Source organism: Corvus moneduloides, chromosome 4 (genome assembly GCF_009650955.1).
Source record: "Corvus moneduloides isolate bCorMon1 chromosome 4, bCorMon1.pri, whole genome shotgun sequence".
Lineage (NCBI taxonomy): Eukaryota > Metazoa > Chordata > Aves > Passeriformes > Corvidae > Corvus > Corvus moneduloides.
The window spans coordinates 54,094,106-54,112,447 of NC_045479.1; the positions used below are offsets into that span (position 1 = coordinate 54,094,106).

At 36.8% G+C, this 18,342-nt stretch overlaps 1 protein-coding gene across 5 annotated transcripts in view; it reads right to left on the minus strand.

Moving 5' to 3' along the window:
• GRM8 (glutamate metabotropic receptor 8) overlaps positions 1-18,342 on the minus strand; it is a 326,496-nt gene that overhangs the window by 50,387 nt on the left and 257,767 nt on the right. For all 5 annotated transcript variants that reach the window (XM_032106709.1, XM_032106708.1, XM_032106712.1 and 2 more), the window contains one exon: positions 17,845-17,981. In XM_032106709.1, the coding sequence (XP_031962600.1) occupies positions 17,845-17,981 (137 nt within the window). The remainder of the gene's footprint in view (positions 1-17,844; positions 17,982-18,342) is intronic.

Here is an 18,342-nt window from a genome sequence, read left to right on the forward strand (position 1 = left end):
ATAGAACAAGTAACAATTATAATTTTCAGAACTACTGAAAACCTGTAATAGTCAAGCTTTAAAGGGAGTTTCTGGATGCTCAGCCTCTTCTGAAGAACATAATTTTTAATGTAGACATAAACACTTAGCAGTGAAACTTTCAAAAGTGCCAAGGGGAACTTGCTCAATACAGCTAATTAATTTAAATGAGAGTTAAGTGCCTTGTCTGTTTAACTGCTTTTGAAAATCCCACTATGCTTCCATCTGCAGTTTTCACAATATAAATATGTCGGAAAACTTGCCCTAAAGTGATCTAGAAGTTCAAATGTTACAAAACTAACTTCAGGGGATCTTTAGGCACACATTTCTAAAGAGTCTCATGGGGGAAAGAAACCAACAAAAAGGCCAAAGTCAGACAAAAGAAACACAGAAAAGAAGGTACTTTTTGACATTGAAAAATGATTAAGTTCTGCATCTCTTCAGCTCTTACTGATTAAAATGTCTGGGTCTGCAGCACACTTTATACTGCTCAGACCCAGACAAGGCTGAGCAGGTCTCAGATTGTTAAGTAGCCTTGGGTAAACATGGTTTCAAGAAGACATTTTTTGTCACCTCATTTTCATGTGACATCTTCTAGATGCGGTTCACTACAGTATGATATATTACAAGGCAGAGTTTGTTGCTAAATGTATCTGACATCATCTAGATCAGCTGGACTGGGGTAGCCTAGCTCTGGATCTATTATTAGTAATGGTTTAAACATTATTTCAATTTTATTTGAGTAGCTTCTCTGAATTTTAAAGTGTCTGATAGATGGATGTGCTATAATGAAATGCCTCACATTTCCCTAAGATGTGGTTCCATTTCCTACTAGTCCAATTCTTACCAGAGTGAAAATATCAGAAATACTTTGACAGCATCTCTGTAAGACATGTATTCATTTTCTATGAAATGCATCACGATACAAAAAGTGAATGGCTTCATTGCTCTTTCAATGGACATAAAAATCATCTCTACATGAGATATCTGCCTGATTGAGCTGCAATTTGCTTTAATGTGTTAAGATTTGTTCAATGTGAATTAAGATTCACAGTTCACTAAACCATTACAATGCAGACAAAATGCCATTTCATATCAAAACCAAATAAACACCTCTGTTCTTCATGGACATTACAAACACAATTCCCTCTAATATTTAATAATAGAGCTAAAAAATTAATGATGTGAGAACTTGACTAAAAGAATACAAGGTTGACATGATACAGTAAGAACAGCACATTCACGTTCTTGTTACCCACGTTCTTCCAATCATCGGCAATTCATTCCTTTAGCAATGCCCTCAGCAACTGGAGGAGACTGATCGAAAATGCTGTTAATAGGTAAAATATAATTTCTGAATTATGTGTCCAATTTATGTGTACAAAACCACTCTGTTTCCCATTCTTAATTTTCATGGAGAAACGTATAACTTACTTAATTCAGCAACCCATGAACAATACAAAGAAAGATACCTGGACAACCTTCAGAGAGTTTTTCAGAGTGCATTGCTTGGGTAATATTTAAATGTTTCTGATTATGCTATATTATTACTTGCAAGAATTTTTATTTTTCTTTCAAATCTTAGAACCAAGGAAGGAAGGAAGGAAGGAAGGAAGGAAGATATTATTAGTGGTGAAGCTTTGGTCTCTAACCTAGGACTTAGCCTATATGGCTCTGATACAGTCTGACTCTGTGACCCTGGGCAAATTTTTTAACCTTTTTGAATCTCAACTTTTCAGTCATGGAGACAAGCTGTCATGCAGACAGGAGGAGTGGAGGCACTTTCTCTTCAAATATGGGTAAAAAGTTCAAGTAGGGATATAACTGATATCCATCTCTCAGGTCTATAAGGTTTTTTTGCCCAATAATTACTTGCAATTTAGAAAGTCTGACTAAAACAACTTTTAAAACTGAGCAATATATTTTTAAAGAATTAATACTGGAAATTTCATAATGTGTCAGTGCTTTCTCATCATGTCAAAATTTTTCTTGTCTTCTCCAGTTTTCAGAACTGCAATATCACCAATCTCTGGAATTACTAAAATAAAGAGAATGTACTTTTATTGTTCCAAACATATTAACAAGTCATTCTCAGCTAGGGAAAAATAATTATAGGGAAGGATGCTCTAAAGCAATACATAAAAATTGAAAAGAACACTATAAAAAAATATAAAGTTTCTTATGTTCATAGAAGAAAAGTTTAAATACTTGCCTTGCGTTATTAATGCAAGTATGTTATTTAGTGGGCTGATACTATAATTTTGCTTCAAAGAAACCAACCCTACTAATTAAGCCATATAATGCATGACTGCTGAGTACTTATGTAGAGGAACACACTATGGTAACCTAAACCAGGGAATAATCATACCACTGTATCACAATATACAGAGAGTGTTTATTAGTGCTATACAGTCTTAAAATGCTAGCCTTTATATGGCTTGGGATCTATCTTACTTTTTTTCTTTTTAGTTTTAATTTTTTTTTTACTTTTACTTTTCTCCTCCCATGATTTGATTTCATCTCATGGGGTACAGAATTGCTGGCCCTAGCAGATACTTGGTACAAAGGCAGGAGGAGCTGCAGTGTAATACCTTCTTCAATTTGCCAGAAAACAAACATTAATGTGGTTGGAATGCTTGGAAAACATCATTTTATTCTCAAATGCCTTGGGGAGTAGACAGCACAAAGTGGAATGATTAGCAGGTCATCAGGTAAACAGCTACTGTTACTACACTGGGTAACCACCAAATGGAATTTTACAGAAATCTAGTAGGCACTTCTTTTCAATATATACTTTTTTTTTTCCTTTACTGAAAGCATGAATCACAATTAATTTTCAAGCTTCTGAAGATAGCCTCTTGATTTACAAAAGAGACAAAAAGTCACCCTCAACCAAATCAAAGAATCCAAGCAAACCAAAATACACCACCACAGAAATATCCTATTCTAGATGGCATTGGCAGACCAGATTTTTTGAAAGCGCTTTCAGTGGTCTACTTTCTATATTCTGAAAACATATAACTAGTATCAATGTATCAGACTGAAAATCAGGTTTCCAAAATTATTCTTTACACAGACCACCTTCACATAGACAATCTCAATCACATATCCTTACCTAGAGGCCCTTACATGTCCCTGACATGCACTTGAAGAGAATTTTATGAGCATTTACAAATAAAACTCATGATGTACACACAGGGATTGAATTCATTATATGCTATCAAAAGCAGACTGTGTCAATTCTTTGCCTATATAAGTAGACAAGTGTTTAAGAAAAGACTGGATGTGGCACTAAATGCCATGGTCTAGTTGACAAGGTGGTGTTATGTCATACATTGGACTTCATGATCTCAAAGGCCCTTTCCAACCTAGATGACTCTGTGATTCTATCTCCACAAGCACTCAAATTAAAAACAAACAAACAAACAAAACCCCCAAAAACTTGCCAGATTTTGAAATAAATGGGGTTTTGAGAGGAAACCTTCCACCATCACACTTTTTTGTCAACTGACTAGTTTTGATCAGCTCTAGTACCGAATAATAATGCTTGAAGTACTTTTTTTCTTCCTGCAGTTGATCATGCAGAAATAGACTGCAAGCATACCTTAAAGAATTTAGTGCTTTGAGAAAAGAAAAGGAGCATAGTTCTGGCAAAGAGTTTTTTAACATCACTTTGCTTGTGCCTGGAGAATCTCCTCAGTTCTGCCCAAGGACCATGACTAGTTTATTAGCTTAGTTGCATTTCTTGATGAAATTTTTAATACCCATAACCCTTGCTCCCTCCAAAATCCATTTCTTTTAGCCACAGTTACTGAAGTTAGAGCTGGCTTGCCCCAAGCCCAGTGCTCCATAGCTACTGTATTTCCCTCCAATCTGTGTCAGGTGTCTTTCAATTCCAATGGCCCTCAGATTCTCCCTCACTTCACAGCTCATAGTAGACAGAAGGAACACAAGGGGTTGAGCATAGTTGCCATTTGATTTTAAAGGAATTTAACATAGATTTTTTTTAAAATTTTAGAACTATATAATTTCATAAATCTCAGTGTTTCATGAAAAATATTCACCATGGCATGTTTTTATTTATTGTATTGATTAAAGATGAGTTTAACAAAACAAGAGCTGTTGTCCCCAAACTCCTTCATGATGGTCTGTAAAAAAAAAGGTACTGGGCTGGACCTTTAGCTGATTTAGTTCAGCCCAGTAACTTTAGTACAGCTTTGCTAACAAGTTATTATTTCTTAAGAGGGTGACCTGTCACAGTTTTTATCTTTAATATTTAATTGTTTTAAAACTAGAAATTAGCCAATCACAAAAGCCCCAGTTCAATATGAAGAAAAAAATGCTGATAGGCTTGTTTTAGTTTTAATCGTACCCCATTATTTTTAAATGGCTTCATCTATTTCCTATTTCTTTATCAGAGAAAAAGGTGCTGTATGCATGAAACTGAAAAATGAATGCTTCCAAATTCCATCCTGCACAACCCTTCCTACAAATTAATACCGACACACAGATAATATATTCTTTTTATTCCCACACTGCTCACAGACCAAGATGTCAGTTGCACTAAGGGCTATACAAATCTACAAGAAAAAAAATGTGGTCTCAATCCCAAAGAATTCACAGTCAAACTATACAATAAAGGAGAGCAGAATATTGGCAGAATATAGAACAGAACATCCTAAAACTAATAAGGAACACAGATCAGCATGATAGTCAGCAGCCATAGTACACCTCCAAACAGGGGCTCTTTGAGGAAATTTTGCCAAAAAAGATTTTTAACAAGGGAACTGAAAGAAGAAAGCGGGGCAATTTTGCATCTATTTCCTGAGCTTTCCATCCAAGCAAAAGCAACTCCAAGATGGTCAGCACAAAGGCATTGGCTTCATCAGTGACCTCTCAAAGAGGAGCATAAAACAGAGCTGAAATATCCTGTGCATCTTAGCTTCTAAACAATGGTTCAGCAAAGTGAAGCACTTGAAATTTTGGGAAAAGTTGCCCTCACCTCAGCAACCTTCATTGACTCTGACAGAGGAATAGACAAAATTGGCTGGAATTGCAGGGATCAAATTTATTTACTTGTCACAAAAAAAAGAGGCACTATAACTAAACTGTTCCGGACACATTTTTCAACTTGTTTTTAGGGAAAAAAAGCTGTTAATATGTGTAGTACATTCTACCCTGAAACACTTCAAAATCCTAAACACCAGGACACTACTTTAAGATGGTTTCCCACTATAATGGCACATATCTTCTTTACCAGCTCCTCTTCACAAAGAGTCAGATCTTTTCATGCTAATGATTTTGAATTTTCAGCACTACATAAACAAAAGAAAACACATTGGCCCTTTAAACACAGTTCCAGACAGGTAGAAAAACCACATACACAAAATGTGCGAAAGTCTGAATTCAGAACAGGCAGAAAACAGACTGTATTTTATACTGAGATTTCCAGCAGCAGGGGAAGAGCGCTCACTGCCAAGTCTGTGCTGTTGCTTAGAATGAAGAGTCAATAATTAAATTGAAAATTCTGCAGAGAGACCTAGTGATCTGGCAGGAACAAAAACAAGCACGAGGAAGAAGTTTAAGCTTGAGAAGTGCTACAGTGCATTTAGTCAGGGGGAAAAAAACCAAACCAAAACCAAAAATACTTCTTACTAAAGAAATAAAGGTGAAGATGTTCAAAATGAGAGGAAGTGGGGTTTCATATGGACTGAACATATTGGGATTTATTTTATAATATTTAAAGAATTGAGTAGATAGAAAGCTCTTGAGACTTTATGGGGAAGAATGGAGAATTTGCAAATGGGAAACCTTGTGCTTACATTCTGAAAAGGGAGGGACTGAAGAAGCCAGGGAATTATCAATCATTCATTTTGACTTGGATTCCAATAAAAATCCTGAAAGAAATAAACAAACACATTTCAAAAACACAGAGAAAAGAAACAAGACAACACCCAAAAGGGATCTCTCATCAATGAGCTGTCACATTTCCTTCAGTGAGAGGGTAACAGGCAATGTGGATGAGAGACAAGCAGCCAGGTGTCATTTATCTTAACATTAGAAAGATTTTTGACACCATCTCAAATTACACTCTCAGTCATAAGCAACCTAGTGAAACAGGTTTAGCCCCTAAGGGCTAGGTGCAAATTATATCAGAAAGCCACAGAAAGATAAAATTTGTAGTTGATTTACTCTCAGAAGGGAAGGGATGGCACAGGGTGTGGCTTGGAAAGGTCTGTTGTTAGTCTGCTGTTATTCGATATTTATAATAACCATTCATTCAGTTTGGATGATAAAATAGAGTATACAATGATCAGATTTGGGCAGTAACACTGGAAAAGGCTGAAGCTATGCTGAAGGTCAGAATTCATATTTCAAATGATACTGCAGAATCTGAAAAAATGAAGCATGCAGTTTAACAGGGACAACTAGCAGTACATTATGGGTCAGGAAGGACAGAGGTAGCAGCTCTTCAAAAGAAAAAGAGATCTCGGGGCTCTAGTAGGTTGTGATATATTGAACCAGTGTCATACTGTTGCAAAAGGGGAAAATGCCAGATAAATGCAGATAGATACAATAATCCTTCCTCTCTGCTCTCTACTCATGGCTACATGAAATTATGTTTCTCCTGTACTCTGCACTAGTGAGACTGCAGTCAGAACATTTTCTAAAGGTTAGATCGTTGTGTTTGCCTTTGAAGGAGAATCAGATGGGGAGTCCAGAGGAAATCAGCAAAGATCAGAAGCATGTTTAGAAAACATGATCTATGTGACTAAATTGAACAAACTCCTGTCATATAGCCTGAAGAAATAACATAGCCTAGGAGGTAAAACAAAAGTCTTCAAATACATGAAAAGGATTCAATGTACACTGAATAAGATAAGATATAGGCTTAAATTATAGCAATAAGGAGTAAAATTAGGTATTTATAAACGCTTCAGAGAGATAAGAGTAGCTAAAAAATGAAAGATAATGCCTTCAGAAGCTGCAAAGTCTTCACCCTTGGAACAACATAAGTGTAGAAGATATTCACTTTATCCAAGGGCTAGAGAGTCTCTTGAGATCCCTTTAGCTGTCTTCTGTAATGCAAAGGCAGATTTCAGGTACTAAATATTTTGAGAAGAAATAAAAAGATTATAACTAGGCCAGATAAATAGAAAAAATATCAATGTACTCTCATGACAACTAAATTCTTTAGGCAGTCTTTTGCAATTTCACAGAATACCTATTTAGGAAAAAAATATTTACAAGAATAAAGTAAATAAGAAATGGTAGTGATCCTACTTTTCCTATGTCTTGTATAATTAATGATGCATTTTAAATATTGTAGGGTAAATTGCTTTTGTTTATGGGAAACTGCTTCTCTAAGTGTTAGGGAAAGAAGGTCTTAGTAAAAGAAATCACCACTGCTGCAATAATAAACTGTTTTCCATATGAGGGAACTTAAATCAATTTGGGAATTATTAAGCACCTAGCATGTAAAAAAAGAAGTCCAAATTGGAGTCCTATATGTGAATGGAAAACTCTCCAAGGATTGCTAGAAAAGTTGTCTTTACCCACTAAAGTGATGCACAACCTGAAGCAAAAGAATATCCTAAATAAGTAACCATGTTTCCAACTCAATAAATCTTTCATAGCTTTCTTCTAGAGCTCTTGCTTAAGACATAGACAGTCTTGTATTCACTCACAAAACTTCGAGTATAGGAGCCAGTTGCTTGTGTGCCTTCCAGCATTTGCTCAAGGGATACAGGACGTTGCCTTTGAGGGATTATCAGCAGATCAAACCCACCAAACAAATGAAAGCCAGAAAACTTTAGAAGTCATGGCACCATCTCTAAAGCACTTGTGCAAATCAATCTTTACAGCTCACCTGCTCCAACCAGCCCAGAGTGCTGGAGATTGTCCAGCCTCCCAGGGCAGCCCAGTACTTAATTATCCTCATCCTTAGAATCTTCCAGCATGTCTGCATTAGATATCTCTCGCTGTAATTCAAATCCACTACTACTCCTAATAGCCAAATTAACCATGCTTAACAGTTTGTTCTTTTCCTGAATAATCCTTTCTGTATTGGAAGAGATTAACATAACCCCCCTCTGTGCAGTTTTCTTCAGACTAAACAACCCTAGTTTGCTCAATCTTTCCCTAAAGGCACACTTCTAGATTGCTGATCATTACAATTGCTTGCAGCTGGACTGTCTCCAGCTACTTTACTTTACCAAGTGAAGTCACAGTTCTGCTAAGGAGCTCACAGCATTGAGGAAGAGAACAGATGAATTACATCACAAGTCCAGGAGTTCCTTGCTACAATGGCCTCTGGTGATGCAAATCAGTTAACCATTCCAAAGCTATTGCTTAGCTTTATGCCTAAGTTTTCCATAACAGGGGGGTTCACTTCAATTCTTGCAGTTATCAGAAAGAACACAGAGAAGGGTCCTCCTTCTCTGACCCAGTCATTTCAAGCATATTTTATTGACGTATTCAACACTAAATCTGCTTATTGCAAACTGAAGTTACAATTAAATTAACTATGCATTCTTCATTCCCTGCCTTAAGATGTATTTACATCACCACTAAGACTAGTGATACCATTTTGGGTATTTGGGAAATAATTAATTCCCTATCTTTAAATAATTTAAAAAAATAAAGTGTTTGGGGATTTATCAGGATGAAAAGTCCTGGATAAATATTAGATGACTATGCTAAAGTAATTAAAATTATACTAGTGCAAGATGAAGAGAATTGCAGCAAAGCAAACAGAAAAAAATAATCATACAGTAATGTTCTGTTAACTGCTGGTTATTCTCTTTCATCATATAATAGCCTTTGAAGACCTCTTTTTTTTCCATTTAATGATTTTTAATTTAGTGGTAGACTTCCATTATGTAACACAAATGAACAATAATTAAAGGAATTTAATCATTTAATCTACAGTTTTTTGCTTTTAAGGACTTTTAAACAAATTGCTTCAAGGTTCAAAGTTCCATTTTCAACTTACAAGACATATATAAATTTCAGGGTGGGAGGCAAAGAGAAAAATGGAAGAGGCTGGGGAAGAAGCATGCTACCTTTCAGACTGGCACTTCATGAAACAATTCACTGCAGACTTGCTGATACTAACTGCTATGCCCAGTATCTGTTTGTCTGTGCTAAAACTCACATTAGCTTGTACCAGGGGAGCAGCTAACCCTGCTGTGAGGTCCCATATATGAAGGCAGAATTCTCTGGAAATGCATATAAAAGTTCCTGAATTTGTATTGTTCTATCAGTGCACATTTTTTTACTGTGAAATAGAAAAGAGTATTTTAAAACACAAGTGCTATGCTTGTCATTCCTTTCCGGTTTATTGAAAAAACAGGAATACTCCTGGTCCTGTTAGCTATGGCTATTCAAAGAACAATTCATTCTAATCATAGCACTTTTACAAAGGATTAACACAAAAAGCTATAAAGTATCTACGACCCATTCAAGAATCCTGTGACAAATTCACAGCCAAACATACAACTGCAACTCCATGGTTCTTTTGAGAAACCTGACTTTCACTCACCCTGACAAGGTGAGAAAAAAATCACTATTCATCCTAACTCTCAAGCAGAGACTGTTTCACCGGCAATTTGCTATCATTCTAATGAAGAAAAAATGGTTATCAAATTTCAGGATATTTTCTCAGCAGCTATCTTTTATCCATTTTCTTTTATATTTGTTTGCTTTTCCCTAGAGAATCAGTCAAGAAGTCTATCTCGTTGAGGGGGGAAAAAGACTATTCAGACCAAAAAAGTAAAAAATTTCAGAAGGAAGACAAATTGTCATTCTTCTTGTGTTCTTCTAAGGTCATTGGCTCTTGAATCCAGATTCTGTTTTGATTTTCCGTCATGTCTGAAATAGCATCTGTCTACTATGGGCACTTAAAATCATTTAATACTTTTTTAACATCTGTATTCAGCCTATTTCCTCTCCATTACAAAGCTTTTTATATGAGTACAATCTATAACCTTTTGTCTTGGGGTGACTTTATCATGTGTATCCCCTATCGCTGCTCTATGCCCAGAAATTAATTTTGTGCCTTTCTGTGCCTTTAAACTGAGCCTGAGAGGGGGGAGAGGAAAAAAAACCGAGCAAGCTTTTCAAGCAGTTTGGCTACGGGCAACTGGAGCTACTTCCTTTTTGGTAGAACTTCCTTTCTGGGACTTGCGCTCCTTCAATTCACGCACTCGTGCTGCCAGGGCAGAAGTGGGAAAATTTCTTTTTTCCTGAAGCTAGTGGGGGAAGGTTGGTTGTAACCTGCCTTCTATCAGAGGATATTTTTCCTCCAAATTTGTCCAAACTGGCACACCTTTCAAAATCATAAAATCTCAATTTTATTCCACATTTCTTGAATTTTTTTTCTTGTCTCTACTTTGCATCTGCTGTAGCCTACTGTTGACTTATCTCTTTAGTCTAGCACTGGTCCTTAGCAGATACAATTTTCATATTGAACTAAGACAGTAACAGTAGAGCAGAACAAATCCTGAGTCATACTACTTGGCCAGTGCTACGATCAGGACTAGCTTTGTGAAATCTAACTAGTATAAAACCATAATAGTCTCTTCTATTTTCAGCCTTGTATAGAATAAAGGAAGACAGCAGTATAATTTTGAGAAGAATAGAAGAGCATAAAACATTTTTGCTTGTCTCACTGGGTTTTACTTTTAACCCAGCATCAACAATTTTCAGTCAGATAACATGGGTAGAGTGAAAGTTTGAACTCTACTGCCCTATTGCATGCAGGCAGAAGAACACCCTGCAGGCCATATGATTGTCATATTTTGTTTATAATCATATACAGCACTAAGTGCTTCTGTTGTGTATTTCACTGTATTGTGTTCTTTTGTTACAGACAGGCCTTAGGTTCAGCATTTTAAAAACATCTATCAATTATATAATAGCTACCACAGGAAAAAAAAGAGGTTTTCTGACTTCTTTAATGAAATATCGTGGCCTACAGCAAAGCTTGAATCTTATTTAATGCAGTTACAGAAAACATCAGAAGTTTTTTGAGCCATTTTCTTTTACCATGTCACAAGAAAGGGAACTAATGCATTTTGAATCTGTAACTTCCAAAAACAATTGACTAATTTCAGTGTTGATGGCTTCCTTCAGTATTGGATACAAGACATGAGTCCTAGAAAGGAAAAGATTCTGATTCAAAATACTGATTCAAATCTCTTTGTGATCTGGCTGCCTGCAGGGAAGCTCACTGTCAGTGTGAGGTTCCCAATTTTTACTAGTTCACCAATCACTGTGCTTAAGGCTGATGATGGTTATGGCTGTCTCTCTGATAGTTCATCACATCAGTGTAATTTTAATTTATGGTTTTCATAATAAATCAAGATCATTATGGAAAAATGGATGCCCCTGAGTCATTTATATCCTCAGTGCATACACTCTATAATTCTGAGACCTTATGCATCTTATTATTTCTAAGAGAATGGTAGAAATCTGTTATTATAAAATCTCTCTTTTCTTTTAACAGACCTCTTGTGCTCTGGTGAAAAAAAACCAAAAACAAAGACAAAACACACAAAAAACCCAAACCAAACAGCAAAACAAATACAAGTGAATTCTGTCTTTAAAATTCACAGTTTTTGCTTGAAACACAGAATCATAGAAAGGCCTGTGTTGGAAGAAACCTGAAAGATCATCTGGTTCCAACCCCTCTCCTGTGGGCAGGGACACCTTTCACTAGACCATGTTGCTCAGACCCCATTCAACCTGGCCTTGAACAGCTCCAAGGAAACAAGCAGGGTTTTTATATGCTTTGGATTTCTTAAGGAGTAGTATCACATAAGTGGATACCCACTCGAGCATTTTAACTGCATCAGCTAAATATGTGATTTTGAAATCACCAATAATTGTGTCTGCCTGAAGACTCATCAATCAAAATCACTAACTTGGAAAAATATGGATTTGTATCTACAAATTTTTTCATATTGGGATTTTTAAACACAAATTTTGGTAGACCAAAACAACATATAAGCTTGAAATGCAATCTGAGAATGCTTCAAACTGTATTTAAAATATGGGTCTTTTTCAAAAAGTCAAATATTAGCTTTTAAAATTCTTTAATATTTCAGCTTTTCTTTTTCCAAATGGTATTTAGCTTTAAAAATAGAGCATTTTTAAGAGGAGAAAAAAAGATGTTCAGAAATGAACCAGAACAAACTGAATGGGTTTCTAAGGAAAGGAACTCAGAAACTTGTTATTAAAACTTTAGGACTGTGACTATTTCCGTCTACTGCCACTGACAAAAGCCACCAGTTGACATCTCAGTCGAACCCTTATAACAACACATGCAGTACAGAACACAGTTTCTAAGGGGGAATTCATTATTAATCATAAAAAGAAGTTGATTTCAAATCATAAGCGCCAGGAAAAGCAAGCTTGTTTCTGACAACTTTCCTTGTACAGAGATTACATGGTTGAGAGCTCAAATTTGCTAAACCCACACATTTGTAGAGAACTTTTACATGTGACCTGGTATGCAAAATACTGTTGCAATATGAATAAAACATAACTTTTGCAGAAACAGCTACCTTTGCCTGGATTTTTATTCATTATAAAAAACAGAATGTTTTTTGGAAGAATGCATTTTAACAATCAGACTTCCCTGCAAATTAAGCTATCCTTTTCCACTGATGAAGAAAAGAAAATTGAGAAAGTAAACAACAGAAAACACTGACAGTTAATGTATCATCAACAATCAGAAGTTCTAAGGCAATTATTTTTTCCTTTAAAATGACACTAAAAGTTTTAAAGGTCTGGTTGTTTCCAGTACATTAAGATCACTTAAAGTTAGAAAGCCTTGGAGAGTAAAAGGACTTTACTAAAAGAGGTGTAAATTTACATGGTCAGAATCATCAGACGATCAGGTTCTTTGAGACTATTGTTTGACATTTCTAAATATTTGCTGTCAGAGTTTCCTTGTGTCTGTCAAAGACTGAGATACCTTATTCAAACTCAAGAATCATGAAAAATTTAAATTTGGAAGATCATTATTGTTTCTTAATTTAACTTCTCTACTGTATCAACATTGTCGTGCGTGTGTTTGTTCTGTAAGAATAACAAGAGTAGGACTGATCAGTAGTCATGAAGTGCCTGTATCTGGAAGCTATAGTTGCTTCAGAGGAAATCTAAAAGGTCAGTCAGCCTAAAGGAGAGCATTAAAGTTCCCGAAGTCTCCATGAAAAAACCAGCATCAGAGGGGTCTCTGCAGCTGGGGAAGCCTTCTGAGAAAGAGCACCTCAGGGAGCGTGATACAGAGTCTTTATGCAGCCAGAGTCAGCACTTTCTGCCCAAAGGGAAAAAAAACCAGCACTGCAACAAGAAAGGAACAAGTCTGAAGCTTGACCACAAGGACCTTGCAGAGTCTGTGAAATTTTGAGGAGCCAGAGACATCAGGAGAGCAATCATGAATCCTGAGGGTGGTGACCAGAGACAGACTAGGGCTGGCTACCAGGTGTGAAGCCACAGCCCAGACAACTGACCTGCAGTCAAAGCCTGATATAAACTAGCAAAGGAAGAGGAAAATGGAAAAGGAGGGGGAATGAGGAGATCAGAAGTAGAAAAGGGAAACATTTAGATTAAGTTATTTGGATGGAATATATGTTCTAATTTGTCATACATTAATTGTTCCAAGGGTTGAACTGTACTAAAAACCTGATGCTTTCATGATTTATTTTTGTGACACAGAAAATAAATGGATGAATAAAAACTATAAATGTTCTGAAGCACAATACCAGCTGTATAGATGAACACAATCATAAATACATCATAGCTACAACATGTTATCACACAATTTGAGGAAGAAATATCTGTAAAAACCAGTGTAGAAGTATCTATAGAGGATATCTAGTTTACAAACATTCACTAAAAATCATAGTTACATGTGTCTTCATTAAAAGGAAACTGTAAGAGAAGGGATACAGAGGGAAAAAGTATTATATTTTAAAAGCATCTCCTTTAAAGAGCAGCAGGGTAAAAATTGCTCTGCCATCTTAATACTGCTTCACTTTCAATAAATATAGATGTTTTCACAGAAACTAATGAAAACATCCACTGTGTTCCCTATGATTCATTGGCAATCAAAAGCACTACCTAATTTGCAATATGATGATCTGGAGTATTGACAATCATTCAAAAAGATTACTTGGTTTTAATATATTTTATCTAGTGAGAGGAGGCAGCAGCTTTGCCACAGCAGACCATCATCTGTCATAACTGCCGTCAACACCTGGCAAGAGTTTAGTGAATGTAGAAACAGGGGGACTGAGTCCTGTGTGCCTGTGTGCGCCCTGGTCCGTGTGAGCAGGGGTCTGCAGCAGAGCACGGGGCAGTGGGGCGAGAGCAGGACCCTAACACAAGGCTGGGAGCAGAAGCATCATCCCCTGCAGGGCACTGTGCCGGCCCAGTCACACCTCCACAGCTCCACGTACTAGACAGAGCTTGCCTGAGAGTTTGAAAAACCAGTTGGATCCAGCACGTGAGCTCATGGAGGTGAAAAAAGAGAAACAAACAACACTCTTAACACACCCTTAACTAATGAGAGTTAATGAGGGGCATTTTAGATAAATCCTTTCCTGTTAGGTTTGTGCTCAATGTGGTTACCATGGTGTGGTTTCAGTAATATGAGTAGCCATCAATCCAATCATATTTCAGAGTTCCCCCGAGTACATATACATGAGGCAGAAATAATGGGACTGAAAGCTACCAGCTTAATGAAAAATTTAGCACTTTAGGGGGAGATAAAAAAAGGCAGATCAGAATGGAACTAAAATTGAAGCAAAGTTTTAGGTAGCTTTTAGATATTACTATGCAACTGCGATGTTAGTACTAGCATTTGTGCAAAATGTGTATATCAGTTTTGAGTTCATTTAATAAACACTAACTTTGCAGAAAAATGTAACAATTATGAAAATCTGGAATGTATTCCATAATAGTTATGGTAAGGGTCTAACTGTAGTGTTTTCCAGAAATTAATGTTCAATATTAATCTTAAATTGTTTAACCAGTTTTTTCCTTTCATCCCTTTCAACAGACAGATATCAGGCTAGTGAAGGGAAATAACACTGCCACACCATCTGCAACACACATCTTCTGTTGGTAGGATTTTTTTCTATTTGGGCAGAAGAATTAAATGCGTTCCTGACAAGTAGTTACAGATATTAAATGGTGGATATGCTAAAGTGGTTTAACAGCTGTGGCTGAAAATGGGGAGCTATCATATATGTTATTGTGGATAGCACTGAGATAATTATTGCAAAATAGTCTGAACAGGAGAATAATTTGTAAATATTTTCCTACACTGTCTTTGTTACTCTTCATTAGGAACATCTCACATGGAAAACCAGAGATATTTGAAACCTGCTTTTTCTGATTTGATTGAATTCACTGCATAAGCTCCCTTTGGTGGATCTAGTCATCAATTCACACTGTTGTCCTTCTCATCAGCCTTTAGCAAAACAACATTGGTATTTCACATTTGCAGAGGTACCCAAATGGCTAACACAACTCGAGTAAGACCTGTAAATACTGTATAGCTAATAAGGAAAGAGATTATCTTAATTTTTCTTTTTCTCTCTTTGCATAAAGACATCTTCTGCCAGAAAGAAGTGCCTTGGACCCAAAAAATTTCTCAAGTCAAAGCCTGATGCCTATCTGTCATATAAATATTATGTAATATATCCTCTGAATTTAATTGGGATGGCGATTTTCCACCCAAATATAATTCCATGCACAGGTGGAACTTAACTATCCCAAAACTTGCAAAAAACATTACGACAGAAATTAGAAACACCATCTAAGGATGGGTAAATTGTGGCTTCTTATTCCTTCTGCTACGAAGTAATAGTACAAGCCCTAGTTATTCATATAGAAAAATACTAAAGTCTCCCTCTATATTCAAGGAACAGTTTTATTGCAGTAGTTCATCATCCCAATGTTTTAACTAAATCAGAAGTGGTTAGAATCCAAACTTGTCTTTTATTAAATACATTTCCATCATCTTATATTGTTTGGAATACCTGGGCAATTTACACGTCCCTATCATTTTGTCTGACACCTTTTATTCAAGGAAGAATTATTATTTCCCTGCCTAACTTAATAATCACTCTGAGGAATAACAGATATGAAATGATTCAAAAATATCATCTGAAGGAGCAGATAATTACACAACCCATCTGACTTGAAAATATAAAGAATTTGGTTCGGGCAATTGTGCTACCTTTTACTGACTTCTCAAGAACAGAGAAGATAGCACAAGAAGAAAGAAGGCACAAGAAAGGAAGAGCTTTATTTTGCCAACTGACAGAGAATAAATAATCAGTCTTTTTTAAGTGTTTAATTTAATATTCAAATGAGTATTCTCCAATATCAGTATTATAATCAAATTGGTAGAATCATAGAATCATTTAGTTTGAAAAGACATTTAAGATCACCGAGTCTAGCCATTAGCCTAACGTGGCCAAGTCTACCATTAAATCATGTCCCTAAAGGCCGCATCTACATATCTTTTAAATACCCCCAGGGATGGTGACCACTTCCCTGGGCAACCTGCTCCAATGCTTGTTCACCCTTTTAGTGAAGAAATTTTTCCTATTGTCTGATCTAAACCTCCCCTGGTGCAACTTCAGGTAATTTCCCCTGTCCCATCACATCTTTCTTTCAGGTGGTTGTAGAGAGCAATAAGTTCTCCTCTGAGGCTCCTTTTCTACCCAACAGAATAACCAACCCCAGATCCCTCAGCCACTCCTCACAAGAACTGTGCTCCAGACCCTTCACCAGCTTCGTTGCCCTTTTCTGGACATGCCCCAGCACTTCAAAATCTTGTCGTATTCAAGGGAAGCTTATCGCTCGCTACAACGACCTGAAAGAACGTTGTAGACAGGGAGACGTCAGTCTTTTCTCACAGGTAACAAGTGATAGAACAGGAGGAAATGGTCTCAAGTTGTGCCAGGGCAGGTTTAGATTGTATAATAGGAAAAAAATTCTTCCACTGAAAGGACACTCAAGCAATGGAATAGGCTGCCCAGGGAAGTGATGGAATCACCACCTCTGAAGGTATTTAAAAGACTTGTAGATGTGGCCTTAGGGACATAATTTAGTGGTGGTCCTGGCAGATTAATGGTTGGACTCACTGACTTTAGAGGTTTATGCCAACCTTAAAGATTCTATGATTCTATCAGCTGCAGCCTCTCCAGTGCCAAATACAGAGAGACAATCACTACCCTGGTCCTTCTGGCCTATTTCTGATACAGACAAGATGCCATTGGCCTCCTTGGCCACCTGGGCAAGTGCTGGCTCCTAATCATATGAGTGTCGACCAACATTCCCAGGACCTTTTCCACTGGGCAGTTTTCCAGCCACTTTGCCCCCAGCCTGTAGCACTGCCTGGGGTTGTTGCTACCCAAGTGCAGGACTCATCACTTCAACTTGTTGAACCTCATGCAATTGCCCTTGGCAATCAATCCAGCCTGTCCAAAGCCCTCTGCAGAGGGCTGCCCTCCAGCAGATCCACACTCCTGCTCAGCTTGGGTCTCATCTACAAACTGACCAAGGGTGCCCTTGATCACCTTGCCAAGATCATTGATAAAGACATTAAATAGGCCTGGCCCCAGTACTGAACCCTGGGCAACACCACTTGTGACCAGCTGCCAGCTGGATGTGACTCCATTCACTGTCATCTCTGGATTGCTTGGCCATCCAGCCAGTTTTTTACCCAGTGAACAGTGTGCGCATCCAAGCCATGGGTAGCCAGTTTCAGCAGGAGAATACTGAGGGAAATAGTGTACTTACATTTAGATGAAGCTGATTACTCCACTGACCAATTACTTTGTATTCTGTACTCTTGTTGGTGATTTGATACTGAAAAATATCATAACGTCCAGGAGCATCTCCATTTTCATTGAAGACAACAGGTGTTCCAGCACTCCCTGAAAAAAAATATTAAAAGCAGTAAGTACCTTTAAAGCAATTAAAAATATATATTAAAGAAAAAATACTAATTAGAGATTGAAGAGGTTCTTCATAGTGCAAGTCTAGTATGATAATAAATTCAAAAACCTCCCAAAGACAAAATGTATTCCATTATCATCATCACAAAATCTACCCTATCTATGATTCTATGAAAATAATTTTAAAATATAATCCTTTGCAGTCTTTTTCTCTGGCTGTTTGGTTGTTTGGTTGGGGGTGTTTTGTGTGTGTATTATAGAACTTTAGGAAATTCTAGGATAAAACAGAAGTGAAGAAATTACTTTTAAAATTAAGAAAGACATAATTTCACTTTAGGAT